Source organism: Melanotaenia boesemani, chromosome 10 (assembly GCF_017639745.1).
Source record: "Melanotaenia boesemani isolate fMelBoe1 chromosome 10, fMelBoe1.pri, whole genome shotgun sequence".
In the NCBI taxonomy this organism is placed as follows: Eukaryota; Metazoa; Chordata; class Actinopteri; order Atheriniformes; family Melanotaeniidae; genus Melanotaenia; species Melanotaenia boesemani.
Window position 1 is genome coordinate 15,257,020 of NC_055691.1, and position 17,889 is coordinate 15,274,908.

Below are 17,889 nucleotides of genomic sequence, written 5' to 3' on the forward strand. Positions count from 1 at the left end.
ACTGCACATGTGCAACTCTCAGCAGAGATTAAAAATGAAGACGATGTCTCACTCTGTATTTTTTTTCCCTCTCTTTGCGCATGTGCAACTCTCAGCAGAGACAGGATTAGAAGACGATGTTTCACACTGTAGTTTTTTTTTGGCCGACAATAGTCGACAGCTAAATTCGTTGTCGACTATTTTTATTGTCGACTATTGTCGACAACGTCGACTAATTGTTGCAGCCCTAGTACAAAGGCTCACAGAGCGGCCGGATATAACGCAAGTACATTGAGCAAAAAGTGAAGAAATTAGTTACAACTGAAAAAGCAGCAGCGTTTGGCTAAATTTAGAGTTGCTAAATCAAGCTAAAACAGAAGCTCAGGGCAATTTTAAAGGAATACACATTTGGGATCTGGAAGAGCTGACTTATCTAACAGAGACAAATCTATGAAAAGACTCAAAACTCTCATCAGTAGCTACGTTTCCATTACACCTAGAATTGTGCAAAACCTAAATACTGCAATAAAAACTGGTAATGGAAACACCTAAAATAAAAAAAAATAAAAAACTCAAATATCGCCAAAAGGTTTTACACTTAATGAGGTGGTTTTTCAGACGTGTCGATCTAAGTACATTGCAAAAGGTAATGTCGGTTCCTGGTCGTCTTCTGGTCAACGTTTCGGTCCGCTCTCCACCATTTTGCTTCGAAAATATGCGCTGCTATTGTTTGCTGGCTGAAGCCTTTAATAGGGAGGGAGGACCGAGGGCTCCGAGAGAAGGGAGGAGGCAGCGAGACATGAACATACATGAACGCGCGGCTGGACCGGCTGGTAAACAGGGCTGAAGATTAACTCAGAGAGACGGTGTGTGACGCCATGCTATACGCCATGCTATACGCCAGATGAAATTACACTTCTAGTTCTTCACATAGCCATTTTTTATTCCACCAATATAGAAAAGATTAAATTCCGCTTATTGCCCCTTTAAAGAATGCTCATTAGAAGACAGATTTCCTTGTGAGGATGTAAAACATTTACATATGGACAGAGTATAAAAGACCAAGTTTCCACAGAAACTCTAGGGTGATTTAAAGTTGGAATTCTGTCAATAAAGATGAGGAGGCTGGAAAAGTCTACCCTGAGTTGGGAGTGTGACATAACATCAGCTGCTAATCCGTCAGTTACTTAAATTAAATATTTTATCCAAGGGACACAAACAAAATGCCAGAATCTCCTCCAGTTAATAATGATTAATGTGACTTATTGGATTCCTTCTCATGTAAGGTAATTAAAGTGAATGTTTTTAAAGTTGTTATTAGGTTAGCATTGGTCATTTATTTCCTGATAAATGGTGAGTTTTAAACAATTGACAACTGAATTAAAGCTGGAATAAATAATTAGAATACCAGTGGAAATCTCATTCATTCTCAAATGAAAAGACATAAAAATGAGAGCTTGTTAGCCATATCCAACATCAACTGCAGAAATCAGAAGCAGCGAGGAAAACTTTCACCTTTAATCCAATAAAGACATTATGTAATCTATTATGCAATCTGAAATAATGAACCACACTAGTATAATGGATTTATATAATCCTGAAATCCATTTACATTTGAATCACGACTTCTACTGTGTTCCACTGCGAGTCCTTAAGTATCTGTAAACACATTTCCTATATGAATAGAAGACAACAGTCTTCTGAAACTAAGTTTGTTTCTAAAACTGACCCACCTTAAAGAGTCAATGAAAACACAATGAAGTAAAATTTCATTTTTCACCCACATATATTATCTGCAGTGTATATATATATATATATATATATATATATATATATATATATATATATATATATATATATATATATATATATTAAATGGTCACTCTTGATTCTCTCTAGGAGTGAGTGTGAGTGGTTGTTTGTTTCTCTGTGTTGGCCCTGCAATGGACTGGTAACCCATCGAGGGTGTAACCTGCATCTCGCCTGGGATAAGCTCCAGCTTCCCTGTGACCCTCAAAATACCTGGTGAAGACAGGCAGCTGGGACTGGATGACTTGAACCCTTATGATGACGAGCAAAAGGGTGCTGATGACGAGGACGATGAGCTTTAGCAGAGTTTGCAGGACAGCATACGGGAAACCTTCTTTACCCTGCATGACCTGGCGCAAAGTGTCCAGCAGCATGGGCAGGGTAAACTGCAAGTGGAAGGAAAAACAGGAAGAGAAAGGGTCAGATCAACACTCTTTACTGTTCTCATTTGTCAGGACCATCTCTGAAGGCATACTTAGAACAAACCTGCCTTAGTGAGCATATGAAGCATGTCATAAAACAGCCGCAGTAACATTAGGAAACACATCAAATATGTCTCACCACCTTCAAGATAAAAACCAGCTTTGTAGGCTACAGTGAAGGTGAATGCTCAGTCAGTAGGTTAAATGACGTCAATGTTTATTTAATATTACAACAATTAAATGGGTCATTTTTAATTGTGCGCGACTCCGGTTGGGCTTACACTGACAGTGTTACAAGTTAAGCATTGACTGACCATTACATGACATAAATGTGGAAAAAAAAAAACAAGACAAAAAAAACTTAAGAGAGAAATCCAGAGGTAATATGTAGAATTCACTCATTGTTTACAGAGCAGAAGGGATTCAGTTACTTTGTTTTGTTGCTATAATATTTTGTTGACATCAAAAGATATAAATAAATGAAACTTAAAAGACATATCAGGAGTGTTCATGTGATTTTACACATTTAGTGTTGTGACGTTAAAGTATAATAATCATGACAACTGTAAAATTATGATTATTTCTCTGACAATTGTACCAAGAAAATCTATTAACACAACATTCCTATTATAAATCAGTGATGACACTAAATGTAATGATATGATCGGATTTAACTTTGCATTTTGGTCATCAGTTGTTTTTCCTTGTTCAAGAAAAATGTATTTGTAGCCAGAAAGGACAATGTGCAAGCCTCTCTGTCACAGTACATGGATTTGATTTATATGAGTGCATCATTTTCCTATCTTAAAAATAGACTGCACTCCATGTCATGCCGCAATATGTGTTGTAAAAACACATGGTAGGCTTCCACACACTTAACAATCTTTATGATGGTACTCTGTGTGCCAGACAACAAAAAGATGCATGTTGCCAAGACACTGAAAGGTTAACTAGCTATGTACATTTCTTGCTTTACATTCCATCGCACCAGCACGATCCTTCACCAAGGTGCACTCGGAACTGATTAAACTCCTTCCTCATGCTACCTTGACACCAAATAAGCTGCAAAACACAAGTGGCTTGGACACATTTCCTTTATTAAATACCTTTAAAGGTCTTATACAGAGCCCCCTAAAGGAAACCTATTGCCATTTTACATAATATGACTATAATATATTTGGCAAGACCTAAATGTCTCTTTTTTTTTTTCCTTACTTTGGCCTGTGTGTGACTTTTATGGATTCTATATGCTTAAATGTTTAAAATTGCTTTGTGCTGCCATCTTAACCAGAACTTCCTGCAGGAAGAGACCTGGTATCTCAGTGGGATCTTTCAGACTAAATAAGGGACTAAAAAAAAAAACAAAGGAGAATACACAGATGGATTAAAAAGTCACGTTCATCAGAGAATGATAAAAAAGGTTTCACAACTGTACCCCTTGTGCAACAAACACCTCGTAGACACAACAGATGCCGACCACGGTGATTCCTTGCTCCTTGCACAGCGTTGCGACAGCCACCAAAACCACAGTGAGTGCAATGGGAGCCCAAACTTAAAAAGAGAGAAAAACAAAGATGTAGGAAAATTGCACACAATAATGTACAGTCAGTCATTATATATACATATTATACACATAGGACGGACATTCTGTCAAAGCAGTACATCAAAAGCAGCTTCTCATCAGGGCTTTCAAATTATGTCCAATATCTCCAAAGGTAGTAATTAATCAGCCATTTGAACAAAACCTCTACATCCTGAATTTGTATTATTTGTACGCACAGGAAACAGAAATGAGAACCTCTTTACATTTAACAGAATCATCTAAATTTAGATGTTTCTTGCACTTTTCTGCTGGTAATATCTTTTAATTTGCTTTCACACTGACATTGTTTGGTCTGCTTTAAATGGACCCTGATCAGCTTCAATGGATAGTACAATTCATTTGGAGTAGCGGACCAAAGAAGCAAACTCTGGTCTGCTTGAAAACCGGGGGACTTGCAATTGCAAGTAAATCCTGATGTGGTTTGCTTGCAATATTTTATTTTATTTAACCTTTATTTATACAGGTAGTCCCATTGAGACACACAGTCACTTTTACAAGAGAGACCTGTTTTGAACAGACAAGACATTTAGTTACTGTTACAGACAACTCTAACAATACAGAACATGAATCAGAGTTCATTTACAGGCAAAAAGCAGGTTAAATCTAAAGAAAAAAGGGTGAAAGCAATTGGACCATCCAGTGAAACAAAGAGAGGAAGTGACAGAGTAACATGCTGGATATCTCGCTGCCTCTCCTGCTGGACAGATGCTGGTGAAAACTGCATTATGTTTGACCACCACCGTAAAAAACAGAAAAACCAAGATGGCGCACATTTATTTTTGCTCCATTGTTTATTTGTCTGGACAAGGTGGCTGAAAGGAAAGGATTTCTGTTTTCAGTCCTTGTCAATTGTTGAGGCGGGTTTTCTTCTTCTTCAGTAAATAGTCGTTTTGAGAAAACTGCCCCTAGTAAGCAGCTGTTGTAACTGCGTGATGTTTTCCAGGTGGTTTGGTCCACTTGAGTAAACTGCAGCGTAAAAGCAAAGCAAACCAAACTAAACTAAGGTGCAATATTTTTCAGAACTCCAATCCAACCGAGTCCCCCAGACATTCCTGGTGTGAATGATCGTATTCACTGCTGTGCGTTCGAGCTCTCGGTTGTAAATTCCTGAACTGATTCCTGAACTCTGAAAACTTTCAGGCAACTTTAAAACTTTAAATGACAGTTCAGTTGTAAACTAGGTGCGATCAGGTTGAAAAGCAAGAGACTGATGTCTGCTTAAATGAATTTGTTATGATGCCTCGGATACATTAGATGCCTCCAATAACAATAATACTGGTGGCATGGCAGGCCCACAGCATAACACAATCACCACCATGTATCACTGCAGTTTGTATATTCTTCTCCTTGCAGGCCTTATTAAAATCATTCTTTCATGCTAAATTGAAACCAAATGGTGCTACTTTGATTTTTTTTTTACTGCCAAGGAAACATTATTGCATATACTGCAACTTTACCCCTGAATGCACCATCATGATTGTTTGTAGGGTTGGGGCCAGTCTGATCCAATTTCAGTATCAGGCTCCAATATTGACGTGATTGACGGATAGGATATCGGGCAGAATTCCACGATCCACTTCACTGATCCACAGAGGGACCTCTGGTGGTCCCGTGTTTTAAAAATAAATGTTATGCAGGTTTAAGCCAAACAAAATATGCTGACGCAGAATCAGTTCATGAAAAATCAACCTCTATCTGTCAATGATTCTAGAAAAGTCTGCTAGCTAAAATGCTGCAATCCTGCGGGACAATGTGCCTCACATGAAGAAGGTGAAGGAAGACGTAGGAATCTCCAGCTTGGGTTTTACAGCTACGCTGTAGCTTGCTGAGCGTGACAGACTTATTTCACAGCATAGCGTTAGCGATGCTTTCACTCCACACAAAACTGTGGAGCATTTTAAACATGCAAAACTAGCACAGTCCTGTTTGTAGGATCATCAAACTGAACTAAAAGTTCTTGCAAATCGGCTCCATGAAGACATTCCAGTAGACCAAACAGTAGTTTCTATGATCAGAAGTCCTCTTCAGCAGAAACGAGCCCGCTGAGCCGATACTGCAGCAAATCTGTCTGCAGAGTCCTCAAATTATCTAGTGCTCACATATATCCTGGTTCCTTTTCTTAACCCATAAGAGCCGACGTGACACATTTATCACATACAGTTTCTGAGATATTTTGCTTTAATTTATGGTATAAACTTTCTTCAAAATCCTGTTGAACACAATCTGATACTCATCTTCTGTCCCCTAATAGATTCCCAGAAGCAGAAAACCATATTATATTTAATATATCACTTGGTAATAAATGGTAGATCCCCACCCCCCAGTTAAATTTTGTTAAAGGGCCAAAAAAAAACCTCATATTTAAAAAATTGGACATTTCTTACCATTTTTTTCATGGGTCAGGCCTTAACGGGTTAAGTTGCGCAACACATTTTCTTGGACCTTAAATTTTTTTTAAAAACTCAGTTACTACTGCTAATTTTTTATTATTATTATAAAGCAACTGCAGATATTGTCTTTGATTTACTTTAGAAGGTTTTATAATTTTGGAAAACATTTAAACTGGATTAATTTAGTTTCTGTTGATCTCTTATTAAGAAGTGATGTGTAGTTTACTATAAACCTAATGAAACCTGACACAATAACAACATTAGCAATAATGACAATAATCATAATTATGTAAACTGATATCCAAATTTCAGATATTAGAATTCCCAAAAAAGTGGATTGGTGCATCTCAAATTTTATGACCCTGACACTTGTTGAAAACATCACAAACTGATGACTCAGAAATAAACACACATTGTGCAATCGCTTTGAAGTGTTTAATGAACGTCTGTTATTTGTTTTGTCAGACAGGTATTGAAACTTCCAGCTGTCAGCCTTTTCATGTTGGAAACTGGACACCAGCCGATTCATTAAAGTTTCTGTTTAAACTTAAAATTAAGTGCAGGTGAGTGAAATTTGTTTAGCTATTTTGTTTTAGGAAGTTTATTCATGTAATAGGATGCTGATAATGGTGTCTGGGACACATTAGGGTGTTTTTTACTTCATTATATAAAATCCTTTTTTTTGCCTCTTTATTGTTATTAAGGAACTTTAAAGTTATTTCTCAAGATTTCTTGACAACCCCTATCTTTGCAGCTTAAATATGGCTGCTACTCTGACCAAAAGTAAACAATAAAAACACAGACCCTTGGGACCCACATATATTTTTCTACTTATAGCTCAACAGACGGGTGCAAGGAACACAAAAACTTATGACGCTGGTGAAGTGCACTGGACTTACCGATGGACTGGTCTGTGCTTGTTGATTTTGTGTACGCCAGGAATGCAGCCAGGAGGAAAATTGAAGAAAGAAGTTCAGCTCTACCAACCACACCGGTGACCTGGTGGAAACAGTTGCAGTGATCAGTACCACTTCTGTATAACAGCTTTTTAAATAAAACATATTAAATGGACAAGAGTCCATCAGTTAAAGAACAGAGAAAACAAGTCTGCTTGAAAGAAACACTGTAATATGCTATTTGTTGATATGTGGGAGATAAACACAATCTACATTATTACACAGAATAACAGTATTTGTGAACATAGAGAAAAGCGAGAGCCCACTGATCTGAACCCTTGGTCTAGCTGTAAAAGCAAGTGTACTCGGGTAACTCATGTCAACAAACAGGAAATGCTCCCCACATCTTTAAAAGAGCCTTTCTGACAGCAGCAACAACTGTCATTTATGTAAATGATGACTGCCCTCGTGTGGAAGAAACAAAACTCTCAATTCCAACTGAAAGACCTTCGTTATTAGAAATGGAAACCCTGAAACCACACACAAGGTCCCACACATGGTCCTACAAAGTGCTTTCCAAGAGTATTGTGTCTGGTGTATGTGGCCCTTAAGAATTTTATTAAGAGGGTTGTAGCTTTCCACAAAAAGGGATTAACATCAGGATTCAAAGCAATCATGTGATTCGCTCCAAGACTGACCTATTTATAAACTGGTGGAGGAAGTAAAAAATAATGTAGTTGCATCCAGTGCATAAAGTCAGCTCATCAAAGGCAATTCATCAAAATGGTAGACAGGCTGGCTACAGTTAGCACAAATTAGCTGAGCCCAAGGACCACAAATCCTATCTTCTGTGTGTCTGTCTGCCCCCCCCCCCAAAAGCCATTTTACACTTTAAAACAATTTGTATTTTGGAGATACTTAAAGACTGAGTGAAAAGAAATTCTCCATTCAAGAAGAAAAAAAAAAGGCATCACCAGAAAGACATGGGGATACACAGGGACTCTTTGTACACACTTATCATGAAGGGACCTTCAGTGCTTGGAACATTGCTCAAAAACAAATGATCCGTTCAGAAGGAGATTCCAGACGGCGATAACATGAAGGGCATTTGGTGGACTAATTCTAAGGGCTCATTTGTGAGGCAAATTGTTTCCATTCAAGAAGTCTGAGAGACTCTGCATAGATTAGAGGACACCAGGAGGAAGATTTGAGCAATGCTTCAAGCTGTGTAACAGTAGCACTCCACCCCCGCAAAGCAGAATGTTTCCCTTGTCATTCTGCTCTGGTCAGTGCTTGTCTGGTCTCCAGCTTAGCTGTACTGAACAAGATGAATAACTAGGTTTAATTGGGAAAGAAGCGCCTAAGGAAGGCAAATGAAACTAAGCTTAAATTACAACCAATAAGCTTAAAGTTTGGTAGCGGCAACTTCCAAGAAAACTGGTAGAAAGTAATGACAGGAACAACACAACAAAAGCGGCGATAATTATTGCTAAATATACATTAAAACAGTTTTCACTCATTTTAGTTTTATTGAGCGGCTTACATAAACACAGTCCACAAAGAGAAGGGGATGTCCTGGATAAGGTATAATCCCATATTGAGCTTGGCATGACAGAGAGGATTTAATAACTTAACTGTTAATACATCGTCTGTTTATTGTTACATAATTCCTTTTTTTTTTAAATCATTTGCTAACTAACATTCAGCTTTTTCAGCAGACAATCTAGTGGATAAACTCCACATTCTGGTTCAGGACATAAATATACTTGCAGCCAGAAATGAGACAGTAAGTGTCTTTGATGCCCCACCCCGAAGAAAAAAAAAAAAGAAGAAGAACGGGTGGGCATGTCCCAGCAAAGCCAAAGCAGTAAGCTTAATCCCCTCCTCTAATGTTCATGCATGTCAAACACGTACGCAGGGCCTATAACAGCATCTTTTACGCTCTGGGGCTTGTACACAATGCATTTCTTGTTAATGAGCTACAAGGAATTCAATCTTTTCTATTCTTGTCTGTAAGTCTGTAAACAATCTTATGTCTGAACAAAGTATATTAATTATAATTAAAATAAAATAAACACACCCTCCTTCAGTGTAAGTGTTTTATATTTCATGACATTACAAGTGTTAGCTGGTCTTTTCCAGTTATTAAAATGAAGTAAATGAAGTAAAGTAAATGAGGAGGACAGACATCACCAGTGATCTTAGGGAAAATAATCATTGCTGTCCACCAATCTGGGATACATTATAAGGCCTTTTCAAAACAGTGTGTAGGTCACAAGTGAGTGAATGATCCTCCAAGGTTTAGAGAAACTGCAAATGACCAATGACTAGACTCTCCAGGCCTCTTCAGGGCTCGGTTTGCATCTTAAATTTAAAAGTTCATGACAAAACAATTAGAAAAAAAAGACTGAATTAGTATAGTTTGCTTGCAATAATATTGCTTGCTTTTTGCAAAGGCTGCCAGAAGAAATAAGCTCTGCTCCCAAGTTCCTAAGTTTACAAAAGGTGTACTGGTACAAATCACAGGACTCCTGGAAAAATAACCAGAGGTGAAGATGTTTAGCAGGGTATGGATTATTGGGGAGCTAAGGGGAGCTTGGCTCCCCTGAAAAGCAGGTGAGCTCACTTTATGACATTTAGATGAATGCTTTAAAGCTGGATTTATGCACATGGTAGGGTCAGCGCAGCTGACACCAGTGAAATGTGCTCTCGCACTCGGGTAAATGGTTACGCCGTTGTGTTACAGTTTCTCTTCTGCAGTAACCAAACAAATTCAGCAAGAAGCTCCAGAAATCCAAAAACAGGTAATCACAAACCAACCAATCACAAGGGAGTACTTCTGCATAACTGCGCTGCAAGCAGGGGTGCACGTCAGGTTTGGAAGAGGTGTGTGTCGAGCCTCCACAGACCTACATGGTGCATACAGCGGTGACGCCGTAACCGACCTTATGCAGACGCCGCATGAGTATAAATCCAGCTTTAGGCAGTGATTCCCAATCCATTTTATTTTGGGGACCCGCTTCATGTAAATACTAAAAAGCCATGGACCTCCTGCCCCGCCTCGTGCTTAAACAATAATGGATTAGATTTATATAGTGCTTTTCAAGGCACCCAAAGCACTTTACATTGTATCCATTATTCATCCAGTCCTCACTCATACCTGGTGATGGTAAACTACTTGTGTAGCCACAGCTGCCCTGAGGCAGGCTGACGGAAACATGGCTGCCAATCCGCGCCTTCGGCCTCTCCAACCATCACCGAACATTCATCCACATTCATTCACCAGCGATGCTAACACTGGAGGCAAAGAGGGTGCTGTGTCTTGCCCAAGGACGCAACAACAAATGACTGGGGGAGTGGGAATCGAACCGCCAACCTTTCAGTCATTGGATGACCCGCTCTGCTGCCTGAACCACTGCCGTCTCAATGCTTGGTTTTATGCTTTAATTAGCAAGATTCTCACCATAAATAATGTATTCTGGCTGAGTCCTGTCCTTCATTTAAGCCAAAGGTAAATAACATACAGCTCTACTTTCCCCAAAATGCCATTTCTATGTGAACAAATTGCCCAGATTAAAAAGAAAAAAAAAAAACACTTGACCGAAACACTTCAACTCATCTCTGTGTGGACATGGTCTTAATTTTTAATCACAATGGCTCTGAATGGTTAAAGCCTCGGGGACACCCTGTGCTCTATGGCAGAGGTCCCCAACCCTGGTCCTTAAGGCCCACTGTCCTGCAGGTCTTAGATGTTTCCTTGCTGCAAAGTTCTTTCATCACCATAGACAGCAGCATTGTTTGTCTTGTGCTGAGAGCTGGCCAGAGATCACTTAATATGATGCTTTTTGTGGTTGTTAAAACAACTTTCCATTTCTCTATGAGATGTTTCTTTCTCTTAATCTTAAAGATTGAGATCTTAAAGTGTTTTTGATTTAATCTGCTGCATACAGTAGTAGCTGAATGTTTTTAGAACCATGTTTTTGACCGCGCTGCCGTGCACTAATATATATGTTAAGTGAAAATTCCTGTGTAATTCAAGCCCTGACGTTTAGTGAGGATGAGGAATCACAACATATATGAACAAACACTGTATAACCGTGGCCCTGTTCACACAATATTTCCATGCAAACCCCCAAACTTTTCACCTTGTGAACAGAAAACAATTGAATTTAACCAACAGTGGAATAAAAACTACACCTGTGGCCATGCAGACAGAAAACACCAACAGGACTGGAATTTATGCAGTGTGAATGCTAGGCTTGTAGTTTGAAGTGAAGCTTTACAAAGACACACCCCGTGTGTGCAATAGTATTAATTATCTGGTGCATGTAATCTATTAAAGCTTGTTTATGGCATAAATGTTGCATGAGAGGCAGGTTTTACTTTAAAAGACCAAATGACTTAAAAATATTCAACACAAATGGAACATGGAGGTCCACCATTGTTATTGTGCTTTTTATGGGTGTAAACAGGGTGTGCAAGTGCTAGATGATGTGACAGACGTCGTCGTCACAAAAAGATGCCAGTTCACGTTTACGCAGACAGGAATTACTTTGCGTTTCAAGAAAGTTTCAGTCTGGAGCCCATCCTCAAGTCTTTGCAGTTTTCATCCACCCAAAACTCTGAAACCAAGTAAATGAAAGGCGAAAACATGTCACATTGAAAACTATTGTGTTTTAGTGTCTCAACATCGTCATGTAAACAGAGGCTTTGATCAAGCATGGTGGCAGAGTTAGTGAGTCATCCACGAAATCCTCTGTACAGCTACCAGAGCTACCAAAACTTGGTCATGCAACAGGACAATGATCCCACGCACACCAGCAAATCTAGCAAAACATCTGAGAGAGAAAAGGATCAAAGTGTTGCAATGGCCCAAATAACTTTCCAACTTCAACCCAGTTGAAATATTGTTTGGACGTTAAAGTAGCACTGTGTACCTTTCTGACCTTAAAAATATGTGTTTATGACTTGTTTTAATGGCACAGTGACATTATGTACAATCCTGGCCTTGTTGTTGCCCTGCAGCATCCCGACGCTGAAAAACTGTGTACAAATAAATGCCTACAAAACTCAATAAAGTTAAAGAACGTTATAAAGAAAAATTGCCCAAACTTCCTCCTAAGTGATGTGAAAGAATTCTAATGTCAAACAGAAAACAAAGTTATTGTTTATTGATTCTACAAGCTATTGAATTATGTGGTGTATTTAAGTTTCACACACACTGCTTCCACATGTTGGCTTAGTAAATAAGAACACGGTATAATATCTTATGCATTGTCACCAACTATATGTGAATTGCTCTAATTTAAAGGCATGGGCCGTGTTGTTCCTCTAATATTTAATTAAGAAGAATCCATTTTTCTGCAGCATGGCATAGGCAACGCATGTTATATAACATCTTCTTACCAATCAATTGCACACTTACAGCCTCGGTGTGGATGGGGTGCACAGCAAACAGCAATGCTGCCACCAAGCTTGACGTCCTGTCCAGGAACAACCGGCACACCCGCAGGAAAAGCACACACACGACGGCATGTAAAATGACATTGAGCAGATGGTAGGAAGCTGCGCTGAGCTCACTGAAGAGGTAGTTTAGTCGGAATGTGAGGACCGTCAGGGGTCTGTAAGATTTGTGGCTCCGCTCCTGTACCAGAACATATGGTTATGCTGTCAGATACAGTTCAGACTGCTCAATAAGAGCCAATACAAAAATATATATTTTTTTATTTATCTTACACAGTGTACCATGACTTACCTCAGCCATTGGCGTTCCCCAAAAGTCATTGAGGAACAGGTTACGGATAGGGGTTGAGGGTCGGAGGTCCTTGTTGTCCAGGATTGCCGAGACATCATCAAACACAAATCCACATGACAGACTGTTCCAGTAACATCCCACCACCAGTCCAGTCAGAAGTAAAATCTCCTTCCATGACACGACAGCCATTGCTGACCAAAGCCGTCATTGATCACTGTGCAGGAAAACAGATTTGACATTTATCATAGTTAAGCTACAATGATAAGCTTGTCATTCAGAGTAACAACCTGATTAGACTTACACCTTAAAAGCAAACCAAAATATTAATAGTAAATCTTTACAAAGGACGACCTCATAAAGCAAAGGTTTGTAAAGAGTCGTGAATGGCATCTAATCTCAACCTAATAAACGATGGCAGAGCTCTCTCTCTGTTAGACGCTCAGACTACCATTTAAACTCAGTCCCTTATGGAACTGCAGCGGGTCTCTGATTCATCGAGACTCGAAACTGAGAATATGACAGCTGAATTACAACTCAAAAGTGAGAATCACGAGTGGGATTTTTGGTTATCATGCTCAAACAAATAATCTTGCAACCGGTGCTGTGATAACTGACATTAAAAGGGCAAAAGCAAATTAGGTAGCGCTTTAACAGCAGTTCGACGCAAGTGTTGATTAAATGAACAAATCAAACATCATTATACATAATTTGCATACGCACTGAAAGACAAAAAAAATCGCTAATGGTTTACTCAAATAATCCCAGGCTGCTGGAAGGCAACACTAGCTAACGCTTGAGCTATTTTAGCAGCTAATGCTAACTATCTTGTTTCCAGTCTTTATTATGGATAAAGTATGCGTAAACATATTTGAGGTCCGACTTACCGAGTCTATAAAAGGGCAGACGATAGTGATGGCAGGGCTAAAATATCAAAAACTTGGGATGATATCGCACATTCGGAGTGAAAATTTCATTAAACAGCTTTCCATTTGTGCCAACTAGCAGAAAAGCATTGCTGTTATCACTTCCGGTGCAGAGGTGACCGCGCAAGTTAAACATTAGCGAAGCAAATGTGAAGGTTTTTGACGGACTGGTGTATATGCGGCGAGTGCAAAGCGTTTGCCATGATGCCTTAAAACAATTATTTATTCGTAGTTTCGATACGGTTTGGTTAACTCTTCAACAGTTTATTGTTCTTTCTAGTTTTATTTTCTTGTGGACAGACAGATGTTGTGATCTGTAACCTAGCAGCCAAAACACCACAACATGGAAACATTAGGATGGCTGTTTACTGTTACTGTAATTTACCAGTAACCTATAGTTTGTGTGTAGATCCTCGTGTCTTATTAAGTTAAATGATAAAAGACTATTTAGTTTAAACGATAAGTTTTCAACATATAAGTGAAGATGAGCGTGTTTGCTTTAGTTTTCCTTTGTGCTGCACTCGAACGTCTTCACAAAATATCAGGGTTAATTGGAAAGGCTGAGCTAGATTTAGCCTAGCATCTAAGTCTCAGCAAGTTAGCTAGCAAACTGTTAATTAACACTGCGTCGTCCGCTTTTTCTTGGCTTGCTAAATCTTTGCTAACACTCTGTGGCCAAGATGCCAGCTGGTCTTGAGTGGGATAAAGTGTCAAGAATTGACCCACACACCCTTCATGAACGTGAAAAAGACGAAGTGGACCAGGTTGTTGGCATGTTTGTTTCGGTAACTGTCCACATTTTTTATCTACAGCTACACCACCAGGGTCAGCAGGACGCATCCCTGATGGTTAAAATCGCAAATTTGTATGGCAGTTAGTTTTACTTTAACTGCTCAGTGGTTTTGAAACAATCTTTTAAATTCACCCAACAAAAGGTAAAAGTTATGGATGAAGACTCCTACTAAAAGTAAACACATAATTGTGATAAGCAGTTAAAGGGAAAGTAGTGAGCTGCCAATTATATTTAGAAAAAGTAAAGAAATTTTGTGTTTAGTGAATTGTTTCTTTGTTACAATGCTTCTTGGCAACAAATCATATACACTTAGACTAATTTCCCTTTTAAGTAAAGCCACGTTTGTTGGGAGAAAGCATTTATGGGATGAGCAGTAGAGTTAAGTATGTGGGTTGTGCCCATGGAAAACTTGCCAAATCTACTCTGCCAGTGCAAAACAGCTTAATCTGCTATTGATTCTTGTTTGGTGTTTATTGGATTGGATGATTGAAGTCAGAAGAAAGAATTTCTTTAACAAACAAGAACCTCAGCAGCATGTGGAAGAACCATACACAACCACATCAGCCTGGTGCCTCCTCCTCATTATAATCACATGCCTGGTCACACACTGCTGTGGGACAACACCCCATTCTTCAACCAGCATTTGTCACCAGTCAGCCACTGTGGTTGTGGTGGTCACTGTGGCACCAACACCATGCCCAAGTTAATCCCACAAGTGTTCAGTTGGGTTGAGGTCAGGACTGCAGGCAGGTTATTTATAAGTTGTCTATGATAAACCTTGCTTTAAGGGGGCAAGTGTTGTCATCTTGGAAGATAAAGTTCAGTGCCAGGCTGTGGAGATATATGATCGCCACTGGTTGGTTGCAGAACCTCCAGTGAGGTATGTGCACCCCCACACCATCACACTGCATGCGCCAAAAGCTGTTACCCTATTGTTGCAGCAGTCTTCACTCTTTGACCCTACTATCCCAACTGACGGCTGTAGCAGGGTCCATGTTCACAGATGCTGCTAATCAAGTACCTGATTGTTAGCACCTGGGGTACCAAAAGCTTAAAACAAGAGTTAATAGCAGATTAAGCTGTTTGGCACTGGCAGACATGTTTTTCATGGGCACAACCCTCATACTTAATTCTTCTGGTCATCTCACAAATGCATTTTCTTTACAAATGTGGCCCCATTTAAAAGGGAAATGAACATGATTTCTAATGGTCTAAGATTTTTTTTATGAGGAACTATGAAAAAATCCATCAAACACAAATTTCTTTCCTTTTTTGCACTCAGTTTATAAGCAGGGTCTTGCTGCTATGCTGGTGCTAGTTTTTATATTTAGGGAAAACATAAACATGGAGAATCTTAAGATAAACAATACAAAGAGAGAAAATAGAATTGAACAAGTTCACAGAGAAACTTATCAGACTTTTCTGTAAGCTGTTGGTGAGAGTGAAATACCAGCATTTGGTGGTCTGATCTTTTACAATGTCTTCTACTTTCTGAGAGTCAGATATTTCCCTCTATAACAAAGTGGATGAAGAGTATTAGGGTTTAGAATGGAAAAGACTAAAGATCAAGTATGTCAAAACATTTACTCAAGCACTGAAATATAGAGAGACTACTGTGCTGCTAATCTGATATTCAGCAGATTGGCTTCGTCAACTAAATTTTCCTATTAAATTGTTTTGATTGTCCGTACCTGCTCATGCCACTGGGAGTCTCACATAGCAGGCCAACATCTGCAAAAGCAGTCATTCAGCGATTAAGCGTGAGCACTGTTGTCCAGCTTTGATCATTTTGAGAAGAAAATTCTCCACGTAGCAGTGCTCTTCAGTATATAAATATACATTGTTTCGGTTCCATCTTTTGCTGTTTCCGAACACTGTTATTATGAGCTAAAATGACTGCACTGTTGACAGATTTTCAAGTGAAAACATTTTTTCCACACAGGCAGAAGAATGGGAAGTGAAGGATAAAGCTCCAGAGAACATTATTCAAGTCCTGAGAGTGTGTCAGGCCCTGCTGAAGGTGTCAGGTTTTATTATTTCTACACTCTGATCTCTCTTATGCACATCTGTTGAGTACCTCACAAGCGTAATGTATTTTAAGAGAGAAGAAAGTTTTATGTATAACCATACATGTGACATTAATGCTTGCTGGAGCATATGCTGCCTCTGATCTTGCCCTTGGCCCAACTTAGTCTGTTTTAGATGTAAGTCTCCTGTCTTTTTCTGCCTGTTAGATTAAAGATCGAGAAGTTACTCTTGCTGAAAACTTCATTGATAATATCGGTATACAACATGCCAAAACTGGTAAGGAGTCAGATAATGTCAATACATGTTTATATTTATATATATATATATATATATATATTTATTTATTTATTTATTTATTTATTTTTATATTTCTCTGTACTATAGAGAAGGAACTCCTTGCAAAGGTGTCAAAGCTGGAACAAGAAAGCAAGGTAAGGCTTTTGAGCACACAGTGTGTGTGTGTTTGGTAATGTGCTGCTTGCTTACTTATACACAGCATGTGAAATGTATGTTAAATTATAAAACCAATGGAATTTCCCTTCTTTTAATCACTGTTATGAATGTGACCACTCTTACTATAAAAAAGAAAAATAATGCGTGTCACTTGAAATCACTTTTCATGCTTGTTTGCTTCCGGCAACAGTGCCAGATCTTTCAGCCAATTATTGAGCGTGACCCTGGCCACAATGGGATTGGCTGTAGTGGCCACTGAAAGACGGCACCTAAGAAGATTACAGCTAATTCCATGCACGTTCCCACCATTTCCATCCAGTTGCAACTAGATTATTGTTTTGGTTTTGAAGTCAGTACGGAATGAGAAATGTTCATCCCCCAAAGAAGAAGAATTAATCCTTGCTTATCAACTTATTGATGACAACTAGCATATATGTTTGCTTTGTAAACAGATGGAGGTGTAGAAAGGCTAAGAAGTTTCCTTGTGGGGGTTGATTCTTTTTTTTTCCATGTGTGTGTGTCTTGTTTCCGGTCATTGCGGCTCAGCAGCTAGGCAGTGGGCCAGACACCCGCTTCCTTAGAGATGAGATTCGGCAGCTCGAGGCCCAGCTGGAGCAAAGGGAGAAGGAATTGACCCAGTTAAAGAAAGAAATGGGCAAGGAAAAGAAAACCAATGAAGAGGTATGAGTGTGCCACCCACAGTGCCGTCACACAGGAGTAAGGCTTCAGGCTCTGTGGTTGATCAGTACATGTCAGTGGGTCGTGTAAAGCGTTGGTGGTGACGAGAAATTTTCAGCCCTTTAAAAAAAAATTAGTCAGAGTTTGTTTTGAACAGCGT

At 39.1% G+C, this 17,889-nt stretch overlaps 2 protein-coding genes across 9 annotated transcripts in view; one reads left to right on the top strand and one right to left on the bottom strand.

Annotated features, from left to right (window-relative positions):
• tmtc3 (transmembrane O-mannosyltransferase targeting cadherins 3) overlaps positions 1-15,422 on the bottom strand; it is a 49,932-nt gene extending 34,510 nt beyond the window's left edge. For 3 of the 6 annotated variants that reach the window (XR_006011907.1, XM_041997803.1, XM_041997800.1), the window contains exons 1-6: positions 13,739-13,884; positions 12,855-13,068; positions 12,525-12,743; positions 7,103-7,202; positions 3,646-3,761; positions 2,002-2,174 (exon numbers count right to left, since the gene is read on the bottom strand). Coding sequence is in view for 5 of the 6 variants with exons in the window: in XM_041997803.1 (XP_041853737.1) it covers positions 2,002-2,174; positions 3,646-3,761; positions 7,103-7,202; positions 12,525-12,743; positions 12,855-13,043 (797 nt within the window). In the remaining variant the exon portion in view is untranslated. Of the gene's footprint in view, positions 1-2,001; positions 2,175-3,645; positions 3,762-7,102; positions 7,203-12,524; positions 12,744-12,854; positions 13,069-13,155; positions 13,176-13,738; positions 13,886-15,347 lie in introns of those variants that run through there. The other 3 variants (XM_041997801.1, XM_041997804.1, XM_041997802.1) reach the window with 3 other exon arrangements.
• The window catches only part of cep290 (centrosomal protein 290), a 69,520-nt gene continuing 65,639 nt past the window's right edge, over positions 14,009-17,889 (top strand). For 2 of the 3 annotated variants that reach the window (XM_041997797.1, XM_041997799.1), the window contains exons 1-5: positions 14,009-14,562; positions 16,513-16,590; positions 16,805-16,874; positions 16,983-17,029; positions 17,598-17,732. In XM_041997797.1, coding sequence (XP_041853731.1) covers positions 14,458-14,562; positions 16,513-16,590; positions 16,805-16,874; positions 16,983-17,029; positions 17,598-17,732 — 435 coding nt within the window. In that variant the 5' untranslated portion in view covers positions 14,009-14,457. The remainder of the gene's footprint in view (positions 14,563-16,512; positions 16,591-16,804; positions 16,875-16,982; positions 17,030-17,597; positions 17,733-17,889) is intronic. The other variant, XM_041997798.1, reaches the window with a different exon arrangement.